Source organism: Eublepharis macularius, chromosome 5, assembly GCF_028583425.1.
Source record: "Eublepharis macularius isolate TG4126 chromosome 5, MPM_Emac_v1.0, whole genome shotgun sequence".
Taxonomy (NCBI): domain Eukaryota; kingdom Metazoa; phylum Chordata; class Lepidosauria; order Squamata; family Eublepharidae; genus Eublepharis; species Eublepharis macularius.
In genome coordinates this window covers 135,070,326-135,094,313 of record NC_072794.1, presented here as the reverse complement: position 1 = coordinate 135,094,313, position 23,988 = coordinate 135,070,326, and the positions used below count along the sequence as shown (strand labels likewise).

Below are 23,988 nucleotides of genomic sequence, written 5' to 3'. Positions count from 1 at the left end.
GATGGCTGCTTGGCTCAGCTTGTTCCAGGGTTGTTTCAACATCCTAGCCTCCCTGTATAAAGGGGCTGCTGTGAGGAGGGGGAATCGGGCTTTGCTCCCCCCTGAATCTAATACCAATTCCATTGTTACAACTTTAAGGTGAGGACGATTTTGCTTGATTCCCCCTCATCACCACCTTTTGTCCATGGGGATCTCATGACCCTTGGCAGTGCCTTTTTGGGTGTCAGGAAACTGTGAGATAGGATTACCGACTTCCAGGTGGGGTCTGGAGTTCTCCAGGAATTACAAGTGATACCCAAAACAGTAAAAAGTCCAGTAGCACCTTTAAGACTAACCAACTTTATTGAGGCATAAGCTTTCGAGAACCACCGCTGTCTTCATCAGATGCATCTGACAAAGAGAGCTGTGGTTCTCGAAAGCTTATGCCTCAATAAAGTTGGTTAGTCTTAAAGGTGCTACTGGACTTTTTACTGTTTTGCAATTACAGACTAACATGGCTAACTCCTCTGGATCTCTGACCAAGTGATATCCAGACGACAGAGAGTTGTTCCCTTGGAGGAAATGGCAGCTTTAGAAGATGGACTCTATGCTATCACATCCCTGCTGCGCTCTTTCCCTTCCCCACACTCTTCCTCCAAATCTCCAGGAACTTCCTAAGTCAGAGTTGGCAACTCTACTGTGGGAAGAGGAAGACAGGAAAAGATGAGGGCCTTCCTCTCATACAACAGGAATCACCTTTGGCATGTGAACCTGTGGCATCCACTCCAATGCATGCTAATGCACAAAAGATCCCCCCTATGACTTGATTCTAGCCCTAACCCTAGCTAGAAGTACAGGAATGGTCATGGGGAGAGGAGGAAGCAGGTACCTTTGTGTGCAGGACATTATTTATACTTGCAGGATAAAGCCTGCTTGCCCTTGCCGATGCCCTTGCCGATGCCTTATGTGGGTAGCAGCTCAGCTTAAACAAGAGATTGTGCAAGGGAAAATTTGCACAGGAAAGTGCCCCAGCCTCCATCACATTTAAAGCAAGCCTTAATCACGTTCCCTGGTTTAACAGATCGGTGCCATAGAAGCTTAGTGATAAGTATGGCAGCAGACCAGTGTTCAAAGTGTACTAATGGCTGGGCTTCTAGTTTGCCTCACTGCAGGAAAGCACGTACCCACTCCCGGGGGAAAAATATGCTTGTATGGAGCCAGGCCTGCCAAGCTTTTCCTGGGTTTAAAAAGGAGCTGACGATGCTTTTAAGAAACATAGCACCAAAGGTTATACCGTCAAAGTGTTGGAAAGGGCCAATCCAACCTTCTGCCTCATGCAGGAAATCCAAAGCTACAGCTTCCTTGACAGACATTTTCCCGCAAGAGTCTGGGAGATCTACTCCCCCCTCCCAGGGGCTGGTTCCATTCTGAGCTGCTGTTACTATTAGGAAGATTCTCCTAATGCTCAGCTGACACCTGCCCTCTTGCAAGTTCAGTGCATCTGGAGAAAAAAGAAACCGGCTTTTGCTAGAAATTTGGAGCACCGTTAAAACGACACTGGGCTGTTTTGTCTGCCCTGTTGGGAGAGGGCTGCTTTTCTGAGGCCTCTCACCAATTCGTCTTCGCAGTCATCCTGCACGAGACCTTCCTCTTCACCTTCCTCCCCATTGAGTGGCTCCTCTGTGTTAATCTCTGCCTCTGATGCTGTGTCTTCTTGGGAGATCTCACTTTTGTTTCCATCCGCTTTCTTTCTTACCTCTGCAGGAAAAGACATGAAGTGTTAAAAAGAAAAGAGAGTCCCGTCTGCCACCCTGTTCATCATTTCAGGACAGCTCACTACGCTAAACAATGATGTGTGACTGTCCCCCATGTGATAGTTCTTTCCTCTTCTCCTAGGTGAGGTGGAAACAGGTTTTGAATGGAGATGGTTCAACTTTTTTTAACCTGTTTTGATTTTGCTTCTTCCTTATACAAATCAAACTTGAGATGGTTTTTGTCTGTTTTCTGTTTCCTTGTACTGAAGCTTTCATTATAAAATGTAAAAAATTCTCAGTGTTATCTGTATCAATAAATCAGCATTGTACATCTAAAAGCCATACAAAAACCTGTACAGCAAGCATACAAAATACAACCAAAATTACAAATCAAACAGCCAAAAGAAAAGAACCCCCCCTCCTCCAAAACAAAGATAAAAATAAATGCTGTTCCTAACTGGGAAAAATATGGGAGGTGGTCTATCTGGATTGGGCGGGGGCTGAAGAGACCTAGATAGCAAAGTCATTTCTGGTAGAAGACAGTAAAGCATCCAAGCTTCCTAAGTGAAAATGGAAGAGATGGATATGGATTTGGGGGAGGGGGGGGCTCCAACCCCATGTTGTTATTTCTTGGGACAGGATGGGAATAGCCACCATCAGCAAGGCCAAGACTGAGCACCTTGTTCACAATTGTTGTAAGTGTTGGAGATGAAGATTAAGTCAGAAAAAGTGGGAGGTTTCAGCGCAATTGGATATTTTATTCTGTTCCGCTGCTCAGTTATTGCCTAGCTACCCTCAGAACTGGCTTATCTACCACTCAGGTGCCTGAGCCAGAGACTCCAATGAGTGACATCTGGCAAATCTTGCCCCATGCAGGTGTATTCTCAAGGACAAAGAAAAAGAAACAGTATGGCAGCCTCAGTGTGTTTTTGCCTTTAAAAAAATAGGAGGCCTGCAGTCTTCTGAAACTACCGGCTTCAAAGCAGGGCTGTCTATTTAAAGTCTGCTAGCAAAACTTTCCCCCATAAATGCTTGCTAAGAAAAACACCCCATCTTCAATCTAGATGCTTGAGAAATAAATAAACATATTTAGCAGCTACACTACATTGCAACAGAACGTGGTCCTTCCTGACCTGACTACTGAGGAATAAATGAACACAGAGCCCCATATTAAGGAAGACTGACTGTAGCTAGATAATTGGCACCAAGATTCATTATGTCTGAACTCCTACAATTTCTTGGCTTCATCGGTGGGACTCTTGTAAACAGCCAACTGACCTGTCGATGCTTTCTGTTGTTCAGCAATCTGCTCCAGTCTTCCCAGGAGAGCATCAATGTTAGATTTGATCTGTGTCAGCTCTGTTTTGATTGTCTGCAGTTCATTGCATTTCACTTGGAAGAGAGAGAAGAAGTTGGAAGTAAGCCTGACTCTTCTTCACTTGCTGGCAGATTAGTGATTTTCCTTGAAGAGATTTACAGTGCCATCTAATGCAGAGCTACTCAAGGCTAAACACCTTGATGGACTGAGGCTGGAGTAACCATGCATAGGAAGGGTTGCACGGCTGAGTCGTGTTCCTTGCGTGCCTTTTAGTAGCAGGTCCTGCCTGAAGCCTTCACAGTATAAGGTGGTGGAGTCAGTATAGGACCCCTTTGTTTTCACAAAATGTGAAAACATTTTTAGCAGCTAGAATTCTTCCCATCACTGTGCACAATAGATGGGATGGGAAAAGCAAATGCCCAGATTCTCATAATCTGCTCATTCGAGGCACGTACATGTACTACAATGATTCTGATAAGATGATCTAAGAAAATATGTCAGTCAACAAACATTTTTCTTTTTAAACCAGAGAATTCTCCAACCCTGTCTCTGTCCTGATTTTTTGGACAATTATTTCTCATGTGGATTAAAGATTCTTCACTTAGCCTAGCTTCCAAGGGGCCTTTGGAACAGAGAAACAGATACAGCCTTCTATTAGGAACCAAGTTTAGTGTTTTAATCCTACTGCCAACAGTCTGGTTACATGCTGACAGTGGCACATCAGACCTCTTTGTCAGGCACTCGGGGCCAGATCTCTGTACAAGCAATATAGGCAGTGGCAGCAGGCATGGCGTCACCTCCTAGACCTGCCCGGCTGAGTTCGTGGGGAATCTTGAGACACTGACAGTGCTGCAGGGACTTGGCTTCCTCTGAAAATGTCTGAACAAATACAACCCTCTCTCCACTTGCTAGCCTGCCAACATCTTCAAGGGCAGACATTGCATTCCCTCCCCGCCCCCAGCGTTTGGGCCAAAAAGGTTACCTACCCCAGTCTAGTTTATGTCTTGCAGACCAGGATATTAACCTTTAGACAATCACAGATAGAGAGATTGTAAATCTTCATCAAATGATGCTATGACGAACATAGGTAAAATAATACCTATGCTCCGTGCTTCTGGGCATGGGGTGGGGAGTTGTGAAATTTCTGCATTGTGCAGGGGGTTGGACTAGATGACACTAGAGGCCCCTTCCAACCCTATGGTTTTATGAGTACCATAAAAGGATTATTTCCCACTGAATTAGAGCAGCCCCATGTTTCTTGTGTGTAATTGCTGCAGCAAACCTGTAAGTGGTGAATGACTCGTGTTATTTCTATGAAAATTCTAATAGAGCTTGGTCCCCAGATGTCTATGCATGGGCTTTTACAGGTAAATGCATATGTACATGTATTTTTTTACAGCAAACCCACAGTGTAATACTAGGGTGCATGATGGAAACATGTGTATGGTATCTTCATAGATCACAAAGGCAAACTGAAGGCACGTTTGCATTCTGCAGTCCGTGAATCATGGCTATGGAATTCCCTCCCCAGAAAGATTTGTCTGTCCCCTTCTATCATTGCCTCCTGCCACTGGGTGAAGACTTTGCTGTTTTGTCTAGCATCCCTTCACTGATTCTCATTGGCTTCCCTTCTATGGCCATTTCCACACACGTTGAATAATGCACTTTCAATGCACTTTAGTTATCCTTTAGAAGTGGATTTTTTGTTCCACACATGGAAAATCAGTTTCAAGTGTTCACTAAAGAGTATTAAAAGTGGATTATCCAACGTGTGTGGAAGCAGCCTATGTGTCTATCGGTTTTGTTTTCGTTTTATATAAATCTGTATGTGTTGTTGCTCTTTTTAATGTGTTTATTGTTCATTTTTGGGGACCCTAAACTGGGGGAAAGGCGGCTTAAAAATGTTTTAAATAAATAAACTTATACACTTACATTTTAATTTGGCTGAACTGTGTGCAATGGCAGCGGATCGCGAAAAGAGCTTGACCGGGAGGGTTGCTTTTACACGCCTTACTAAGGGAATTGTCACCCGTGGACGCTTCACAGGAACCACTCTGGGAACAGGAGAGACCCGTCCTCGATATTCGAAGAGTCTGCATGTCAAAACAGATTACAGGAGGAGAGGGAAGAAGAACCATCTCCGCAGAGCACGAGACATAATTCACAAATGACCTCTAGGGGGAGATAGTGTTCCATGCAACAGCTGACAACAATTACCGCCCGGGTAGTAAAAGCTGCCAGGGGCGATATTCGATCATGAAAGTTTCGGAAGACGCAGTCGCCAAACCATTACTCTGTGAGATAATGCTGTTAAACTCACGCAGAGGACTTTTACTTAGCAAATCATTCTCTACAGTCTGTAAGGCTGTGACTTTTAATACATTTTTAAAACACTCACCTTAATGTTTCCGCTTTTAGAATTAACTGAGGAAATTCGGAAGATGTCAGGGCCAATGCACAAAGGGAATTCTTTTGGCTTTCTACCCCATCCTCCCTTCAGTTCCTGGGTTCACTCGCTCTGGTTGGAGTCTATTAATATTCTGAAATGCCTACCTTCTGGTGGAGATCCAAAAAGATAAAATTGTACCGGTGTGGCTTTGAGACTCAAATACCACAGTATTTGTGCACTTACATCCCGGCAAGGGAAAGCAACTGCTCAACTCTTACTCCCTTGTAGCCAGGAGGAACATTTTCATCACTAATGACCACCAGCTTTAGCAAAGCTAAGGAAGCCTGAATGACAAGAGTCCATAGGGACCTATTGGAAACCTGCCAGACTGTAGGACAGCGGGAATACCCATGTGGGAAAGAAATAAAGAAAGGAGGAGAGCAAAAAAGAAACAAAGAAGGAAACAGGCAGTACGAAAAGCACAGCAATCTTGAATTGGGACTGGATTTATTTATTTAAAATACTTACATACCCACCTATGCCCCAGGATGGGTAACAGCAATATTTAAAAGTATTTAAAAAACTGAATTAAAAATAAACATTAAAACAACAAGTATAAAATATATATTAAAACCATATTTAAAAAAAACAGTTCCATCACAGATTGTCATAGTAAATTTATGGACAAGGCGGTTTATATTTCAGGCCATATAGCTTGGACCTACTGAAGCATTTCCTCTGAAGGAAGGATTGCTGCTTGCAGAATACAACTTCCTACAGTTTCCTTTCCTGCTGCAGGCCCAAATGACCCTCGAAATACTGTTTCTGAGGGTCTCCTGTGCCACCAGATGAGAATTTTTCTGGTTATTTTGGTCATCAACAGGAGGGAAGAAGCAAGAAGATCATGTTCTCCAGGGAAAAATCCTTCCCTCTATGGAAACATTCCAGTGGATCCAAATCCACGTCTTTTATAAATAGCATCTGTTGACCGTGCACCATCTCCTTTCCCATGCTCCCTCATACTGGGTGTCTAAACCCTGTCCCTACAGTATTGCTCTATGGCTCAGGCCTGTCTGGATTCTGGAACAGGAGGCAATGGGTGTACCTTGCTTGGGCCAACAAGATACTTTGAACCACTCTGGGATGGCTGCAGTCCTTTTTTTCTCCAAGGACTCATCCTTGATGAGATTATATAGGGTTGCATTCTTGCATTGTACATGTTGCAATGACTGAATGGGATGGGCTGCAGGACTTCATTACTCAGACTATGGGCCAAGTGTGCAGGCTGCTAAACATGCTTCCAGGCCTCATTCAAAGTATGGATGTTTATCTTCACAGTCGGAGGCTGGCACGCCTTCTAGAAGGCCTCCTTTTGTATCTTCTTTCCTGCTACCTGGAGGAAGGTGCTCTTTTATGGTTTTTTAAAAAAAAAAATCTTTAGAGAAGTGAAGAATTTTCTGGGGTGGTACCCACACTTTGGGATATTAGTATCTCTTGTGTCGACATTTTCCCAGACGGCTTCATTGATTGCATTTGGATTTTCCCATATGGATTCATTGATTGCACCCCTCAAGTTTTCAGACATATTTGTAGGGATGAGTTTTAAGCACATCTTAAATTGATTTTATCATCACTATTTAGATTGTTGATCACTGTTTTGCAGCCACAGTGAGACAGTACATAGGAGAAGTATAACAGTCTCCCAAATGTGTTTAACAAGAAGCAGCTTTGGGAGGCTGCCGATATGAGCAGAAATCCTGTGTGGGGAAGTGGATGCTTAGTTAACACTTTTTCTTCTTAAGAAAAGAGCTTTGACTTTACTTTAAAAGAGAGCTGAAATGAATTTTGATTTAAGTTTTTTTCTTTATACCCAATGTACTAAAAAGTTAAATTTTAATATCAAGTACTGAATATTTTGAAATGCAAAGTTTAATTTTTAACAGACCAAATTTCTGCAAGTTTTTATTTCAGCATTTTCTAAAAGAAGGTCAATATATAAAAGAACCATTAACATTAGAAAAAAAATCCTTCTGGTGGCTATTTCATCTCTTCTGGTGTTGTTCTTCAAAAGAAATACGGTTATTTCTGAAGATGGAGACATTTATTCATCTCATCCAACTCACCTGTCATAGAAATCATCTCTGTAATAGTCATAATCAAAGTCATAGCCGCTGCAAACCAAACAGAGGAAACTAATTAGTAACTTTTGCAGCAATTTGTTTATGGTGATCTTACTAGATAATAGAACTTAGTTTTTTACACTTCTGCGTATGTGTGGGGTGGTTGGTTGGTTGGTTGGTGGAAGTTCCATCTATAATACTTTTATCTTATCCTCCCTGAAAGGGATGATGCTCACTCCATTTTTGATATCAACAACCTTATTATGTGTTTTGGATTGACAGAGAGTGATTGGTTCAAAATCACCCTCTGAGTTGAGCAGAGATTGACACAGATATTTCTGGTCAATGTCCAACTTTGTCACACCTCCTGATCCAGACCCTTCTCCTGTTATGCTATTTTATACCTCTTTTTACCACCAACAAGTCCTTCAGGCTGGAGAGTTGCGCACCACCTCACCACCCACACCCATCTCTGTATTTATTTAATACCAGATTCACAGTTTACTGTGTTTGAGGTGAAATGGATTTGTGTTATTTAGTGTGTTTATTTTGACGTGTTCACAAGATTCATTAATCCTATACCTGAGAGCACATCATATATAAATCCCAACCCCTTTCTCCCTTTCCGTAGTGGGGAAATCTGGGTTGAGGATAACATGGGAGTCTTATAGAACAAGTTTATTTAGATGGTAAATGTGACTTGTCATTCCTTCCCACTCCTGTAAACTGACACAATCTAGAGTTTGTTATAATCTCATTTCTTTCAGAAGCTTTTAACATAACAAAAGTCACTAGACAGCTTGGTGCTTTTCATTGTTTTCATCTGGGACTTAGTACCCAAATCCCTGCCTGTCAGAATCAATCATTACTGTCCCTAGTGGACTCTCACTGCCTAGCCCAGGATACCTCCCATCCCTTCTCCCTCCAAAATTCAACTGTCTGTTTTTTCCCCATTGGTGATTGACAAATTCCCCCAGGGTTTCCCTGCCTCCATTTCAGAGTTCTGTTCACCTTTTGAATCTGATTGGTCTGTTCTGACCAGGGAGAACAGAGGGCAGAACCTTCTCCTGTCTGTCACATCACTATACCACTCTAGATCTAGTGATTTTGACTAGTGGCACCATTTTGTCCCAGGGCCTGAATTCTGCTATTGTATCACAACTTGTTTGTCAGAAGACAACAGTGCCTGGAAAGGAAATTAAGTCAGTAGCCAACTTTTAAGTACATTAACTGGTTCCTTGCCGAAGACCTGCAGCCTTTTTTACTCACTCACTTCCCCACTGCTTTATGTTCACATACAACAGTGAGGAAGAGAGAGCCTGCACCAGAAACTATTGTGTGCCAAACTGCCAGAGAATCAACAGGCAAATGAATGCCATTCCTGAGGCATGCTGAAAACTGTTAACTGAAGAAGAGGGGCGGAAACAGAGGAGTTTAGGAGAGGCTGTAGTGGCTCAGGGATGGTTTCTCTGTGACCGCAGTGGCAGTAACTGACTTGATAACTCCCCATTTCCGTTTCTCTTCCGAGACTGATATTTGATACAGTGTAATGAAAGTATAATAGAGAAAATCTTCACAGAAGAGAATTTCAGGAAGATTCCAGCTGGCAAATAATAGAAAGGGAATGCCTTGACATTTCCTGTTGAAAGGGAGGCATAGCAACACATCCATTTGAAAGGTCGGCTCAGAGTGAAAATTTTAATTTTGACTTGACATTTTTGACTTCACAATGACATTGAAGCGACATTGAAGCGAAAAAACCACCTGAGATTTAAAGCTCAGTTCTCACTGTTCTCTACAGATGCAAAATCAGGTATTTCCCATGCTTGAAAACTGTATTTTGATCCACAGCTGTATAAATACCCCCCTTGAGAACTATTAAACTTATGATGGAATTACACATGACATGGCAGGGGTATGCTAGGTCTTCCAGACTGATTTTTAAAAAATATAATGGCCATTTCAACACAGATTCTGTGTTGCGATTGGGAAGTAGGGGTATTGTCTGCACTGCAGACAATACCATAAGAGTAATGCCAGAAGGGCAGAGTATGTGTTGAAATATGACAGATTAATATTAAACAGCAAAGTTTCATGATTGTTGTGGGTTTTCCGGGCTGTATTGCCGTGGTCTTGGCATTGTAGTTCCTGACGTTTCGCCAGCAGCTGTGGCTGGCATCTTCAGAGGTGAGAGATCTCTGTCTTTTGGTGCTACACCTCTGAAGATGCCAGCCACAGCTGCTGGCGAAACGTCAGGAACTACAATGCCAAGACCACAGCAATACAGCCCGGAAAACCCACAACAACCATCGTTCTCTGGCCGTGAAAGCCTTCGACAATACAGCAAAGTTTCAGTTTTATCTAAACGTACTTTATAATCTGATATGCTGCTATATTCTTTGAATAAAGCTGATAATTCTTCACTTGAGTTAATTGAGCCAGTTAAGTATATTAACAGATCATCAGTGAAAAAACTTGTAAGTATACTTTTTTGTTTGTATACCATGAATTTGATCCAGTTTGTATTGTGCTATAATATATTGTGTCGTTTCTCAATCTATCAGTTACAAATTTTAAATTTCTTTATTTTTGAAAGTTATACGGTAATGTTTGGAAATATCTGTATCTTCTCATTATCAAGTTTTATTGGCTTAATTCTTGTAATGCAAAACATTTTACTGTGTGTATGCATATTTACAAACAATACAGTAATGTTTTTGCAAACTTTTTGTCTTGCAATTTCTTACTTGATTATACAGTCTTTATCAACATTTATCAAAACATTCTATTGGTGTTCTGAGCCAAGCAGTCCTATAAACAAATTTTCTAAGTATTTAATTGAGTCACTCCCCTCTCAGTTTTTTAAAAATCCTCAAATCTTAATATTAAATTCCCTGTTTTAATTATACTACCTCATTTGTTTTACCTTTCAACAAAGACTACCTTTTCCCCTTTTCCCCCTTTCCTTCCCTAGACTAAAGACTGATGGACACAGTTCTTAGTGAGTGAAGCAAAAATATGCATGATGGCTGCTTCAGGAACAAAGATTCACACAGAACCTGATTTTATCTTTAGTTAAAAAGTACGAATCCTTTATTTAAGGAACTCCACTGAGGATAGGAAAGATGAGAGATAGCATTCTAATGCAGGAAATGTCCTGCCCTCATGGTTACAAGACAGAGAAGAGAGAGGGAGGCAAGGTGTTGTCAGAAGAAAGGAAGATCACCCTAAGAATAACAATCTACATTCAAAGGAATAACATCAGGACAGTGAAAGGGACAGATGCACAGGTTGTGACTAGATATGGGCATGAACCAAAATACGAACCAAAATTAAGCACGAACCAGGCTGGTTCATGGTTTGTGAACCGCCATGAACTTTAGGCTGGTTCGTTTGGTTCATTTTTTTGGTTCATCACTGCAGACAGCCTGGTGCCAATCAATCAGTTTCCTAGGCAACAGGGGATGGACTTCCTGCAGTCCTTCTGCTGACCCGGAAGTGATGATTTTCTGACCTGTATGTGACGTTTTCACGAACCGAACAAACTGGTTCACGAACCAGGGGCAGGTTCATGAAAGATCGTGGTTCGTGGTTCGTGAAATTTGACGAACCATGACCACATGGTTCGGTTTTTTCCCAGTTCATGCCCGTCTCTAGTTGAGACCTCTCTATCCCTCTGACCATCTTATAGTCCCATTCTGACACTGGACACTAAGAGACAATGTTGTCCTTCAATTCCAGCAAAGATGAGAATTAGTATATTAACACAATATAGTAGAGAGTCCAGTAGCACCTTTAAGACTAACCAACTTTATTGTAGCATAAGCTTTTGAGAACCACAAGTTCTCTTCGTCAGATGCATGGAGGACATGAAGAAACTGGCCAGAGATATATAGGTGGTGAGCAGAATCCAACCAGAAGCTGCTGAATTGGAATTCATATGTAAATTTGACTCAATCAGACTTGGATTGAGTAGAGACTCTGGATGGTTATCTCATTATCAGAAGTAACTGCCTTTCAGGCATTCCATTCAGATTCAGCTATGAAGGGGAGGGGTCACACCCAGCCTGAATTGTGCAGTCCACCTCTTTTATGACTTTTGCAACTGATTTGCATCTACTCTCCCCTCCCCTCACCACCTATATATCTCTGGCCAGTTTCTTCATATCCTCCATGAAGAGAACTGTGGTTTTTGAAAGTTTATGCTACAATAAAGTTGGTTAGTCTTAAAGGTGCTACTGGACTCTTTACTGTTTTGGGACTACAACTGCTAACTCCTCTGGATATATTAACACAATTATACAATTGATATTATACTTCTTACATACCTCCAGTTTTCTTGCCTAGATCCTTATAAAGTTTTCACAATATGCTAATACAACAGAATAAATTAATTAATTAGAGGGAAGAACAGTATGTGACATATAAGAGAATATACAACTAATTCTAATCTGATAGAAAGAAAAATTAAGGGCAATAGTATCTACTCAAGAACAGCTTACACAATATTCAATCTATAACTTCAGATCTAAATCTTTGAAAAGTATCTGTTAATCTCAATGAATTCACAATAGCACTTGGAGCAATAAGATCCTAATTAATTAAGTCCTCAACATCACATTCAATTAATTAACATCAATCCATCTGAAGTATTTAAAGAATATTAGAATCAATATGAGCAAAAGTATCTTGGGGGTAAGAGTCCCAAAGATGATAAAGAATTAGTTAAACTTCATTCCCAAGACATTATACCCAAAATTGAAGCAGATTTACATTATGAAAGAGATTAAATCAATCTTTGCTTAGAAAAAAATAAACATTGAAAAAAGGACGGTGTTATCAAAACTGATATTTCTATTTGCCAATATCTCTGCTATATGTCTGAGTTTTGCTTGAAAGAATACCAAAAATAACTAATTACTTTATTTGGGATTGTAAAAAGCCCAGAGTTAAAATAAAGTCAATGCAGGATAATTAGTGGAATGGTGATTATGGTATGCCAGACTTAGAGAAAAATATTATGCTGCCAGACTTGGATATGCAAATGATTTAAAAATCAAGATATTCCTTTATTATTAGCTGTAGAGAGATATTTTATTGCAGCTCCATTAAATGCATGCATCCGGTTTAAAAATCTAGACAGGCAATAGTTTTGTAATGGTGAAAATAATGTTGTTAATGACCGTTATGTATATGCCCAAAATATAACAGTATTAGCTCCTGCCACTTCCTACCTTGCATGTGCAGTAAGGAATAGGAATAACAAATAGAATCAAAATATGAGCTGCAACAACATGTGGGAGAAATTTGGCTTAGCCCATTATATAGATCTAATTATGGATAATAAAGTTATCCCTCTTTTAGCAGTAAGCTATGATACTGAGAATGATATATCAATCTTTAGTTATTTATAAGTAAAGAGATTTTGACTTCCTATTAAAGGAAGGTGAGAACTCTGAGGAAACGAACAGATTTTGAAAAACTAGCAGTAAGTAGAACTTACTTACAATAAGTAGAACTTTTTAGTTTGCAGAACTAAAAATATATTACTTAATTTCACTGATAATTGATGTGTGGATTAATAATACATTGAGTTTCTGAAGCCCAAACATTGGTTGCTGTGAGTCCTTTATTAGGAAGAGGCCGACATGAGAGCTCACAATAAGTAATAAATATACACTAGATTAGTCTGGGCAATTGTTCTGATGCATTGGCATAAATCTGCATATCAGTCACACTTGGATTACTGGCAACTGTTCACTTCTATCATTTCCCTTTCTGTAAAGAATCTCTAAGCTCTTTAGTCCCATAAAATTCTTTGACTTTCATTCCCTTCACATGCTTGTTATTCTAACATCCCCCTCCCCCTCCAATACACCATAATGTAAACATCTGGTTTCCTTTTTGAGTAGCCATATTTTGTTTTGTACTGAGTTACATTTGGCTCTGGAGCCATCAGTTGCAGACCCCAGTTTTAAAGAAGGTAGAACGTCAGTTAAGATGTCTCCCAAAACCATGATTTAATTAAAGTCAGTGTGATTGTTTGGATACAGGGCAATCCAGTAACTATGGTTAGTTAGTGTCCAGTAGCACTTATAAGACTAACAACATTTGTGGTAGGGTATGAGCTTTGGTGAGTCACGGCTCTTCACAATTTTGTTAGTCTTAGAGGTGCTACTGGGATCTTGCTCTTTTCTGCTGCTACAGACAGACTAACATGTCTACCCATCTGGATCTATGGTTAGTTAGGTACTTTAAACGAAGATCTGACACCATGATTTGAGGTTATTATCCTCAGTAAGTCCAACTATGCTTTTGCATGATATATGACTGTGGCCATCCTGGCTTGCTCTTGGATGTTGCTCCCACTGCAGTGCAGGCTGGGATACTAGCAGGATTTTCCCCACCAATAATGACACTCACATTTGTTGAAGCAAACAAGGATTTCAATGAGTTTCTGGGAACTGAATCCCAGTTTCACAAACTAACCATAGGTAAAATGTACCATGGTTTCACATTATGTCTGACCTAAGCTAATATTGATTTAAAACATTTCCACCCAAATAGGGTTCCAAAGGCAGCGAATAATAGGCATTAGAACATTTAAAACATTAAAACAGTATTTAAAACATGTATATAAATATTTAACAATAAAATAGAAACATAGAGACACGACCAGGGAGGAAGGCCAATAAGAGTTTATTTGGGGTACACCATATAAAACATAGTCTTCACCTGCTGGTGGAAGACAAAGACAGAACAGATAGATGAATCTCTCTGGGAGTTCAAAAGTTTTGGTGCCACAACCGAGAAGGCCCTTTCTTGCGGTACTACCCATCTAGCCTGGTGGGAGAACCCGAAGCAAGGTCTTTGAAGCTGACTGGAGAGGACTGACAGATTCATATAGGAGATTCTTATAGGAGAAGTGGTCCTTAATATATTTAAATATTTAGACACCACTTTTCTCCCCAGTGAAGACCCATAGTGGCTTACAACAACATCATTCACTCCCTTCCACTTTATCCTCAGAACAACAGGTAAGGCTGAGAGAGTGACTGGTCAAGGCCACCCAGTGAGCTTCCATGGGAGAGTGGGGATTTGGGCCTGGGTTCTGTTAGATCCTAGTCCAACACTCTAATCACGACACCAGGCGGGCGTTATGGTATAATAGTACGAAGCAAGTTAATAGTTGTGGACAGGATGCTACAAGGGTACAGCTACAGTGATTTGGCCATCAAGGGATCATTAGAGTTCTTTATCCAGCAACCATAAATATTTTTCTCTTTTCAATAGTGAAGAGATGATGAATTCACCACTGATAGGAAGATAAACTCCTCTGAGCTAAAAAATCTATGCAAGTTACAGTGTTAAAACACACACACACACTCAGCTCACACACTCAACTCACACAGACTGTCACTCTCTGAATTCCTCTTTCACATCCCTTGCTTCTCTATGGGATTTAACCTTGCCATACAGACAGAAAAATGTAATGCCACCTGCTCCCAAACAGTAAGCAAAGATTTATAAGGCTGTGACCGAAAATCTGATCCAGTCATAAATCACAGCGTTTTCAACTAACAGCCAAGAGCATGATATAATAAATTAATAAGCAAACAAATAAATAAAAATCAAAAGGGAATGGATCATTATGTGGTCCCTTCATTAGCTGATTTTAATTTCTACTATTTTAAATCAGCGAAGGGCTCCTAAGAGCTGCATCATTATAACTTGAAATTGATGTAACAAATACTTCTCCATAAAACACAGAAAAATAGGAAACACGATTGTTCGTCTTAGTCCATTTGAGTAAAAACAACTGCAACGGGCCTGCAAAACATTAAGTTCCTTTGGAATTCTATAGATGTCAAAAGGATTGTAGAAGCCAAATCCTATCCATGTTTCCTCAAAAGCAAGTCCCGCTGATTTCAGTGGAACTTATTTTCAAGTCAGTGGGTATAGATAAATAAGTCCAAGTTAAGTGTAACTGAAATGAATGCATGTTCTCCCCCTGTTTTTTGGGGGGGGGGTCCTCTCCCTTTTTTTGTCTCTGTAATGGCAAATATTAGATTGTAAGTGTCTTGTGTTACCCAAACAGCTACCCATCTATCATCCTGCTCTGAGACACAACCCTCTGAGTATAGAGTGCAGACTGGCATCATAAGGGTTAATGAATAACCCAGGATCCCATGGGTAGCACTAAGGAACACTGCAACCCAGAAGTGAGGGGAGCAAAATGAGAGAAGAAAAGGGAAGATGAGTGGCTTGCCTCCCTTACGTTATCACGATTATGAGGAATTAAAGACTTGACACTTAAGTATGATAATGGTGTTAGAAAGGCACAAACTAGAAAGAATATAATGAAAAACACATAACAAAACAACAGGATATTCACTTGGACACACTCCGTATCATACACATTTACAGCTCATACATGGCCATAATTAACAGGATGCTACAGATGTCCTAGTTGAAAAGATGTTCTAGGTGTTTCTAAATATGCTAGTATATGTGTGAGTGCAATGTGGTATGAGTAGCACTTCACTGTTCCTTTGGACCTTTGATGTACATAAGAGATTATAGGAATACAGTGTACATTGGTACAAGTTGCAAGTAAGTGTGATTCTTACCAAACTCAGAGATCTCCCCATCTGTTTGAGGGTTTACATGGGAGCCTGTCCTATTGACTGGACTTAAAAGAAATTTGACTAACTACTCCAAACAGCAAATATAACTGCCATACCCATGAAGCTGGGAGAGAGGGGAAGAATTAGACCAGTGTTACCAGAACTGCTCTATTTGAATGGGGAATTAGCTAGCAGTCTGGAACTAAACTTAGTGCGGATCTTTTAACCAATATATACCGAGGTCCCTCTCCAGACGCTCATGCAATAAAGAGGCAGACTAAATAAAGATACAACGTGTTTTACTAAATAATGTGGCATATGCCTGAACTAGCACACGCATACAAGGTTACATACAAGAGCTAGGAAAATAGAGTAGGAAAATAGAGATGGTTGCATTAGAGGGATGGCCCACTTGAGAGCGATGAAGTTGGGTATACTTACAATCCTGACGCAGAGCAAAGACGTAGCAGCAAGATGAGGTGGTCTAATGCCTGCACTAGATCCGAAATAGAGTGACAGCAAGGAGTCTGGATAGGGATGCACGTGCACCATGTGGCCTGGGAGACCAGCTTAAATACCCCAAAACGTACCCTGGGGCTGGTGCAGTTTCTAGTGGTTCTCACGGGCAAAACAAAGGTTTTAATGGCTCTACAACTACCCTAGATGGGCCACTTTAGGAATCCGATTATATTATTGTGACACCTTGGGAAGAGGGCAGAAAGGAGGGAGGGGGAGATCTGGGCGTGTTGAATGGATGTTCCAGCGGACAGGGCTTGTCCTGACATCATCATCTCTGGAATGTGGAGGCTGCTTTGAGATGCATTCTCTAAGTGCTTGGGATGGTCGGCACTTAGCTTCTTCTCCGGGGCGGCTATTAATTTTTTTAAAATTTTTTTTATTGGATTAGATTATAATATCATTCAGTACATTCATTACCCCCTTGTAAGTCTATTTCTAACCCCCTCCCTTTCCTCCCCCCTTTTTAGTTGACTTCCAACAGTTTTCCAACCCTTAGTCTATTTTATTACTTAATTACTTAATATCTCATATACCCTATTAAACACACACTTAATACTCTTTTCTCCAAGCTTATTAAATCTCTACTAAAAATATCTCTATATCTCTATGGTACAAGTTTCCCTTTAAATACCTCAGGTAAACCATATATTCTACCTAAAATAATGCTAGCATAATCATATATATTAGCAATCAAGATATTAAAAATATAACATTACATCCATTTTACTTTCCGATTATCTAAACTCTTTACTTTCCACAATCCTCCTGATTCTAATATTAACTTAAACTCTAATATTCTATTACACACCCATCTTTTACTTTTTCTTGTTCTGAGCTTATTTTAAGTCTATAAGGTAACTGTTATACTCAAATATCTATTATATACTCTTTACTTAAACTATATATTGTACATAATATCTAGCTAGCTTAATCTTATATATCTTATGTATCCATAGTAAAACATCTATTATTTAATACTCTATAATTTTTACTTTTATCATAACCCCAATAGTAGCTTAGATTTCTATAATTATATTCCCCCTTTCCCGGTAAAGTCACTTCTCTCTTCTTCTTCTATTACATTTCAATAATTCTCGAACTGCCACAGTTCCCCTTTCACGTCCCATTTTTTTTCTAGATATTGTTTCAATTTCTCCCAATCTGCATTAAATTGTCCTGGATCAAGATCTTTAAGTTTTCTTGTCATTTTGTCCATCTCGGCCATGTACAGCAATTTATAAATTCAATCTTCTGTAGTTGGTATTTCTTGTACTTTCCATTTCTGTGCATATAAAAGTCTTGCTGCTGTAATCATGTAAAATAACAATGTTCTGTACTGCATTGGAACATCTTCCATTCCCAAGTTCAGTAGCAGCAATTCTGGGTTCTTATTTATTTGAGTTTGCAAAACCTCATTAATTACTTCAATTATATCTCCCCAGTATTGCTTCGCTACCTCACAAGTCCACCACATGTGGTATAATGATCCTTCATGTTTTTTACATTTCCAGCATTTATTCGACATATTAATATTTCCTAGCGCAATTTTCTTTGGTGTCAAGTACCAACGATAAATCATTTTGTAGACATTCTCTTTAATACTTGTACATGTTGTAATCTTCAAAGTCGTTTTCCACAGGTATTCCCACGCCTCCATTGTTATTTCTTTGTGAAAATTTATAGCCCACTTCACCATCTGGACTTTTACTGTTTCATCCTCTGTAAACCATTTTAAAAGTACTTTATAAATCCCTGAAATTTCCTTTTTACCTTCTTGAAAAATTACATCTTGTAATTCTGAATTCTCTATTCTTATTCCTCCTTTCAAGGAAGGAAGGAAGTTCCGGGGCGGCTATTAAGATATGCAGAGCAGGATGAGGCTCACCGCTGCGGATGTGGTCTGCTCGCTTCTCTGGAATGGCTTCTCTCAGCAGGCTGCTTTTCTGGGTCTTCTGGCTGCCTGGGAACATGGCTGCCGGTTTGGCATGGCTGGGGCTTGCTAGCAGGCTGCCCGGTAGTGAGGGCAAGCTGGGCGACCGGCCCACGGGAGTCTCTAGACGGGAACTGGCCAGGGGGTGCCTGGTCAGGCTCGCTGGAGGTTTCCCTGGCTGGCACCTGGCTGCTAACAGCGCAGCTTGGGCCCAGGTGAGGCAGGCTTCCATGGAGGCAGGGAACAGCAGGTATAACACAGTCCATAGCAGAGACAGGAGCAACCCGGTGTAGGTAATCCATAGCAAGGAGTGTAGGCAGGAGACAGGCACATGTAGCAGGGTCCAGACACACAGGGAAGTTAGGATACTGGCATGGGCAGTGCTGCCCATAAAGAGAGTCCCTAGTGTAGTTTTAGTTCATAGCTTTTAGTCCCTAGCAGAGGCAGGAATAGGCATAGTCCGTGGTGGGTAAACATGCAGGAAATAGACATGTGTGTTAAAGTGTAGCAGTAAAACAGCAATGCAGGAAACCCGAACATAGTTCATGGCAGGCCTTAGAGCAGGAAAGGGGGCTCCTTGGCAACACCAGTGGAGTCCATTTGTTCTTAAGCCTCTGTGTCTTTCCCATGCATGGGCGTGGGACCCAGCTGTGTTTCTAGAGTGCTGAATTCCTCTACAGCCCTGCAGTTCTAGAGCCTCAGTTTGTGGACCTGAACTATGCTTAGCCCTTGGGGGAGGTGGTACCAAGCACTGGGTACCCCTAAACCCATATTAGTAACAGAAAGAGTTGTCATCAGGGTGTCAAGACAACTTCTCTGTAGTAAAACACTCACTCCGTGTTGTGATATGTAATGCAATGCCTTAGCCTTTTATTAATATGGACAGTGTGACATCACATTTGGAACAGGAATCTTGTATTCTTTTCATTCTGAAAAACACATTGATGGCTCTTCATAAAGAAATAAATATAAAAGGACTGCCACCCAAGTGTTCATGCACTGAAGCTAAAGTGTTTGTAGACAAGTTTTGCTTCTGTACTATGAAAAACTTCCAGATTCTAACAGCAGTCACATAAAACTGCCTTACAACACATCGGAACATTGGTCCCCTTAGCTTAATATTATGGGCAGCGGCTTTCCAGTGTCTTTGGCAGAGAAAAGTATTTTTCCAGTACCAGCAAAGTGAGACAATTTTAAACTGGAAGTGCCAGGGATTGAATGTGGAATCTTCTGCACTGGGGTGGCCTCTGGTGGGTGACACAAAAAGAGGATGAGTCTTTCAAATAGAGAAAGAAAGAGACAGATTTTGTACAATATTTGCATATACTAAATTACATTCATAAATGCAAATTTACCCACAGTTACTGTAATTTAAATAAAAATACAGTGTTCATTGTCCAGGTAGCTTAATAGTCCAGGGAGCTTTAGCAGCCCTTCTTCCAGCTGCAGGTGGCAAGAGGTATGCTGTGGATGTAGAGGAACAGCCTCCACAGATTCTTCAGATGAGTTTACAGGACAGAAGTGGAACCTGAGCATTTTAGAGGATAGGCCTTAAAAAAAGAGGACTATCCTCTGGAAAAAAAGGACATCTGGCCACCCTATTTTGAACACAAAGCCACTCCACCAAGTCCAGCCATGGAGGTTTCTTTTCATCTTTCCTTGCAGCCGCTTGGCTAGGCTTACATGCATGAGTAAAAGCACTTCTCTCCAATGCACCTGCTCTCTGCCTTGTAGCAGGGAATTGGGTTCACATGGCTTTTGATTCCTTCCAAATCTAAGACTCTGCTTTGGAAGAAAAGGACACAGTCTGTTCCTGATTTCCAAGAGCTGAGTGGCACGCTTCTGCCTCAACCCATGACTACTTGGTCTCCTCTTGGTTTTCCCAGAGTGAAGGTATTAATAAAGGAGAGAGGGGTGCAAGTGTGCTTGGATGAGCACCAATAACAGCTGCTATTTACCTAGATGCTCCACAGCTAATAGTCTAATTGACAGAAATACCAAGCATGGCCGTACGAGAAATAGCTTCTTGCTTTCTATATGCCCACCTGGGATCTGAATGTGACAGCTGGTGAATTGCTAGACTCTTTGGGGGTGGGGAAACCAGATTTTTCTTCCCCTTGTTAGCCAGCACTTGACAGATCAAATGTGATTGTGTTTATCTTTTTCACTCGCTCACAGAATCTCTCTTACCATTAGTCCTGATAATTAGTTCCGAATGCTCCTAATTTGGGACAATATCAAAAATGAAGAAGATGCTTAGGAGAAATCCTTTCCCTTCCAATGCTTCATGCAATTACACATAACAAATACAACAGCACAAGCAGGTGAAGATGGGGTAAAAAAAGCAAGCTTCAAAAAGACAGTATTCCCTGACTCATAAGACTGCTAGTGACCCACTATCAAATGGCAACCCCAGTTCCTAAGACCATAAGGGCCTTACCATATAATGTACCTGGGTCATGTAGCCACAGTTCTAAGGCTGCAACCCTAAACAAACTTCTTTGGAAGCTAGTTTCACGGAAATACACCGTGCTCCCTGCCAAGTAAATAGAAAGGAGACATTTGCTATGATACACTGAGTGCTGAGGGAGGCATTATATACGTTCCCTCAGCCCATCAGCCTAACCCTATGTGAGCCGAGTTCATCTAGACAGGACAGAGGGCAATGTGGTCCCCAGCACTGGCAATCATGCCATATTGCAACCCAATCAGTTCTTCCAACTAATAAAGATCAGCCCTGCTGGATCAGATTAATGGTTCCATCACACCCAACATCCTGTTCACTGTAGAAGCCAACCAGAAGCCTCAAAAGCCTACAACAAGCCAGATGCAGAAACTACAACTATTCTTTGTTGTATTCCGCATCAACTGGCCCTTAGAGGGTTACTAATGTCTCTAAACATGTAGGTTTCTCTTAGTGATCATGGCTAGTAGCCATTAATGGACCTATCTTCCATGAATTTACCTAACCTTCCTTTAGAGCCATCTATTTTAATGGCCATCTGGCTATATAGAAAATTGTCAACTGCCAGATATGCCATGTCAGCTTTTATGGGAGCTTTCGGCAGCACAGATCACCTGACTCAGCTGTGATGTCATACCAAAATGCTGAGGAAAACTTTTTATGAATTGCTCTCTGAAGTATGTGGCTATATATTAAATTTGGCAGGCCCTGCTGACCAGCTATGACAGAAAGTCTGATGTAGTAACAAAGTCTACACTATTTAGTCTATTAATTGGTGAGATTAATTGATTTTAAAACCTCTTGATCAACTAAAAAGCTTGCCCAGATTAATTGAGAAGCAGTTTTTAAATATAATTGTAATTATTTTTAATACATACTCCAGATGGCAGGTTCCATTTCACATGAGAAATAATGCCCCTTTGTAACTGCTGCTTGAGGCAACATATGCGCATCTTCTAAAAACTAAATATACTATTTCCTTCACAATGGTTGTTACATTCATTTGTAAATTTATGCAAACCCCGTAGGATGATTAGGTTAATATTTTTAACTGAGTGGAAATTAAAGCTAATATGTTGCACAATCCTAGGTCCTTAATCAGGAGACAATACATGAAAATGTAGAAGAGCCCTTTATCCAGAAATCCATAAGGGCCACCACCTGACTGTTGCATGGAGCCCCCCCCCTCCCCAAGACTCACATATTTTGCAGCCCAAGATCTTTTGGGTTTCAGATGCCAAAAGTGCAGGACAAATCCATCCAGTTTGATATTAAAGCAGGGACTCTATTGCTTAAGGCAGTAAGTCCCCCTAGGTGCTCTCAAAAAGAGTAGACTGATTGCCTGAATGATCCAGGAGCTGCTTTGACTTTCCTGTGCTCCTCACACCCATGGTCATAAGCAACAACCTGTTTGCAGGATAATAACCAAAGATCACTGATTTTCCCTTACAACGCAAGAAACTGGTCATAAGCAGCTTGCAACCAGGTAATTCAATCATCCCACCAAGATCACACTGTTGTCCTCGGTTGTCTAACCACCACCCTCCTCTTCCTTATGATCATATTTGGACTTTTGCTTTCTATGGTTACATATCATCCATTCTTTACCAAAAATTCAAACGCACCAATAGAAATAAGGATCCTGCACTTTTGGTCCAATAGTATCACAAATCTTAACTCTGCACTAAATGTGGCCAATAGCAAGGCTTCCCCATTGAAGCCCAGGTAAATTCAGGTGCATAAGAAGGGCATCCCATTGTGATGTCATAGCCACCATTTTATGTGCTCTTTTATGTCTTTAAATATGAATGTTATTTCTAACCCAAGCTCCTGTAGCTGGCACCCCCAGGGGATAACATAGTCCAAGTATATGAGCAAGGAAGAAGGGAGAGAATAAAGCAAGCCTACCCCCTCCAAGAATTGACCTTGAAGATCCGTGGAGGAAGACAAGTAGGAGAAGCAGCCAAGGAGAGAGGGCTGTTCAACCCCAGTTTATTTCTGCAAACAAGACCAAGTGGGTAATTACTCTTCCTGAGTCCTAACTAGAGATGGGCACGAACTGAAATATGAACCAAAATTAAGCACGAACCAGGCCGGTTCATGGTTTATGAACCACAGTTTGTCAGAGCTAATTTCTGACGAACCGCCATGAACTTTTAGGCTGGTTCATTTGGTTCAGTTTTGGTTCGTCACTGCAGGCAGCCTGGTGCCAATCAATCAATTTCCTAGGCAACAGGGGATGGACTTCTTACAGACCTTCTGCTGACCTGTAAGTGATGATTTTCTGACCTGGATGTGCTGTTTTCACGAACCATACGAACTGGTTCGCGAACCAGGGGCAGGTTCGTGAAAGTTCGTGGTTTGTTAAATTTGACGAACCACGAACCACATGGTTCAGTGGTTCGTGCCCATCTCTAGTCCTAAAAGATTGGAAGAATCTCCAACAAATAGTTGTCATTCTGTCTTTGCACATCAAACTGTTCAAACTTTGCACATAAAACTACATAGTAGTGGTGGAGAGTGCCCTTAAGTCATAGCTGCCTTATGGCGACCCCTGGTGGGTTTTTCATGGCAAGAGACTAACAGAGGTGGTTTGCCATTGCCTGGCTCTGCAACCCTGGTCTTAGCTGGAGGTCTCCCATCCAATTACTAACCAAAGCCAACCCTGTTTCACTTCTGAGATCTAGTGAGACCAGGCTCACCTGGGCTATCCAGGTCAAGGCAATAGTACATAGTTCACTACTTCAAGTACCATCACAGAAGACCTCATATTATAAGTTTAATCATTCTTCCTTTCCCCAAAGAAATCTAGAGGTAAATTCTGTATTTAAAAGAGGTTGTGAAGCAGTTTAATCCTTTCAAAAATTCAGTGCTATTAGAGAAGTCAT

At 40.9% G+C, this 23,988-nt stretch overlaps 1 protein-coding gene across 6 annotated transcripts in view; it reads right to left on the bottom strand.

The window, feature by feature from the left end:
• RALY (RALY heterogeneous nuclear ribonucleoprotein) overlaps positions 1-23,988 on the bottom strand; it is a 355,194-nt gene that overhangs the window by 2,892 nt on the left and 328,314 nt on the right. For all 6 annotated transcript variants that reach the window (XM_054981415.1, XM_054981416.1, XM_054981413.1 and 3 more), the window contains 4 exons: positions 7,564-7,611; positions 4,984-5,144; positions 3,012-3,125; positions 1,592-1,737 (listed from right to left, as the gene is read on the bottom strand). In XM_054981415.1, coding sequence (XP_054837390.1) covers positions 1,592-1,737; positions 3,012-3,125; positions 4,984-5,144; positions 7,564-7,611 — 469 coding nt within the window. The remainder of the gene's footprint in view (positions 1-1,591; positions 1,738-3,011; positions 3,126-4,983; positions 5,145-7,563; positions 7,612-23,988) is intronic.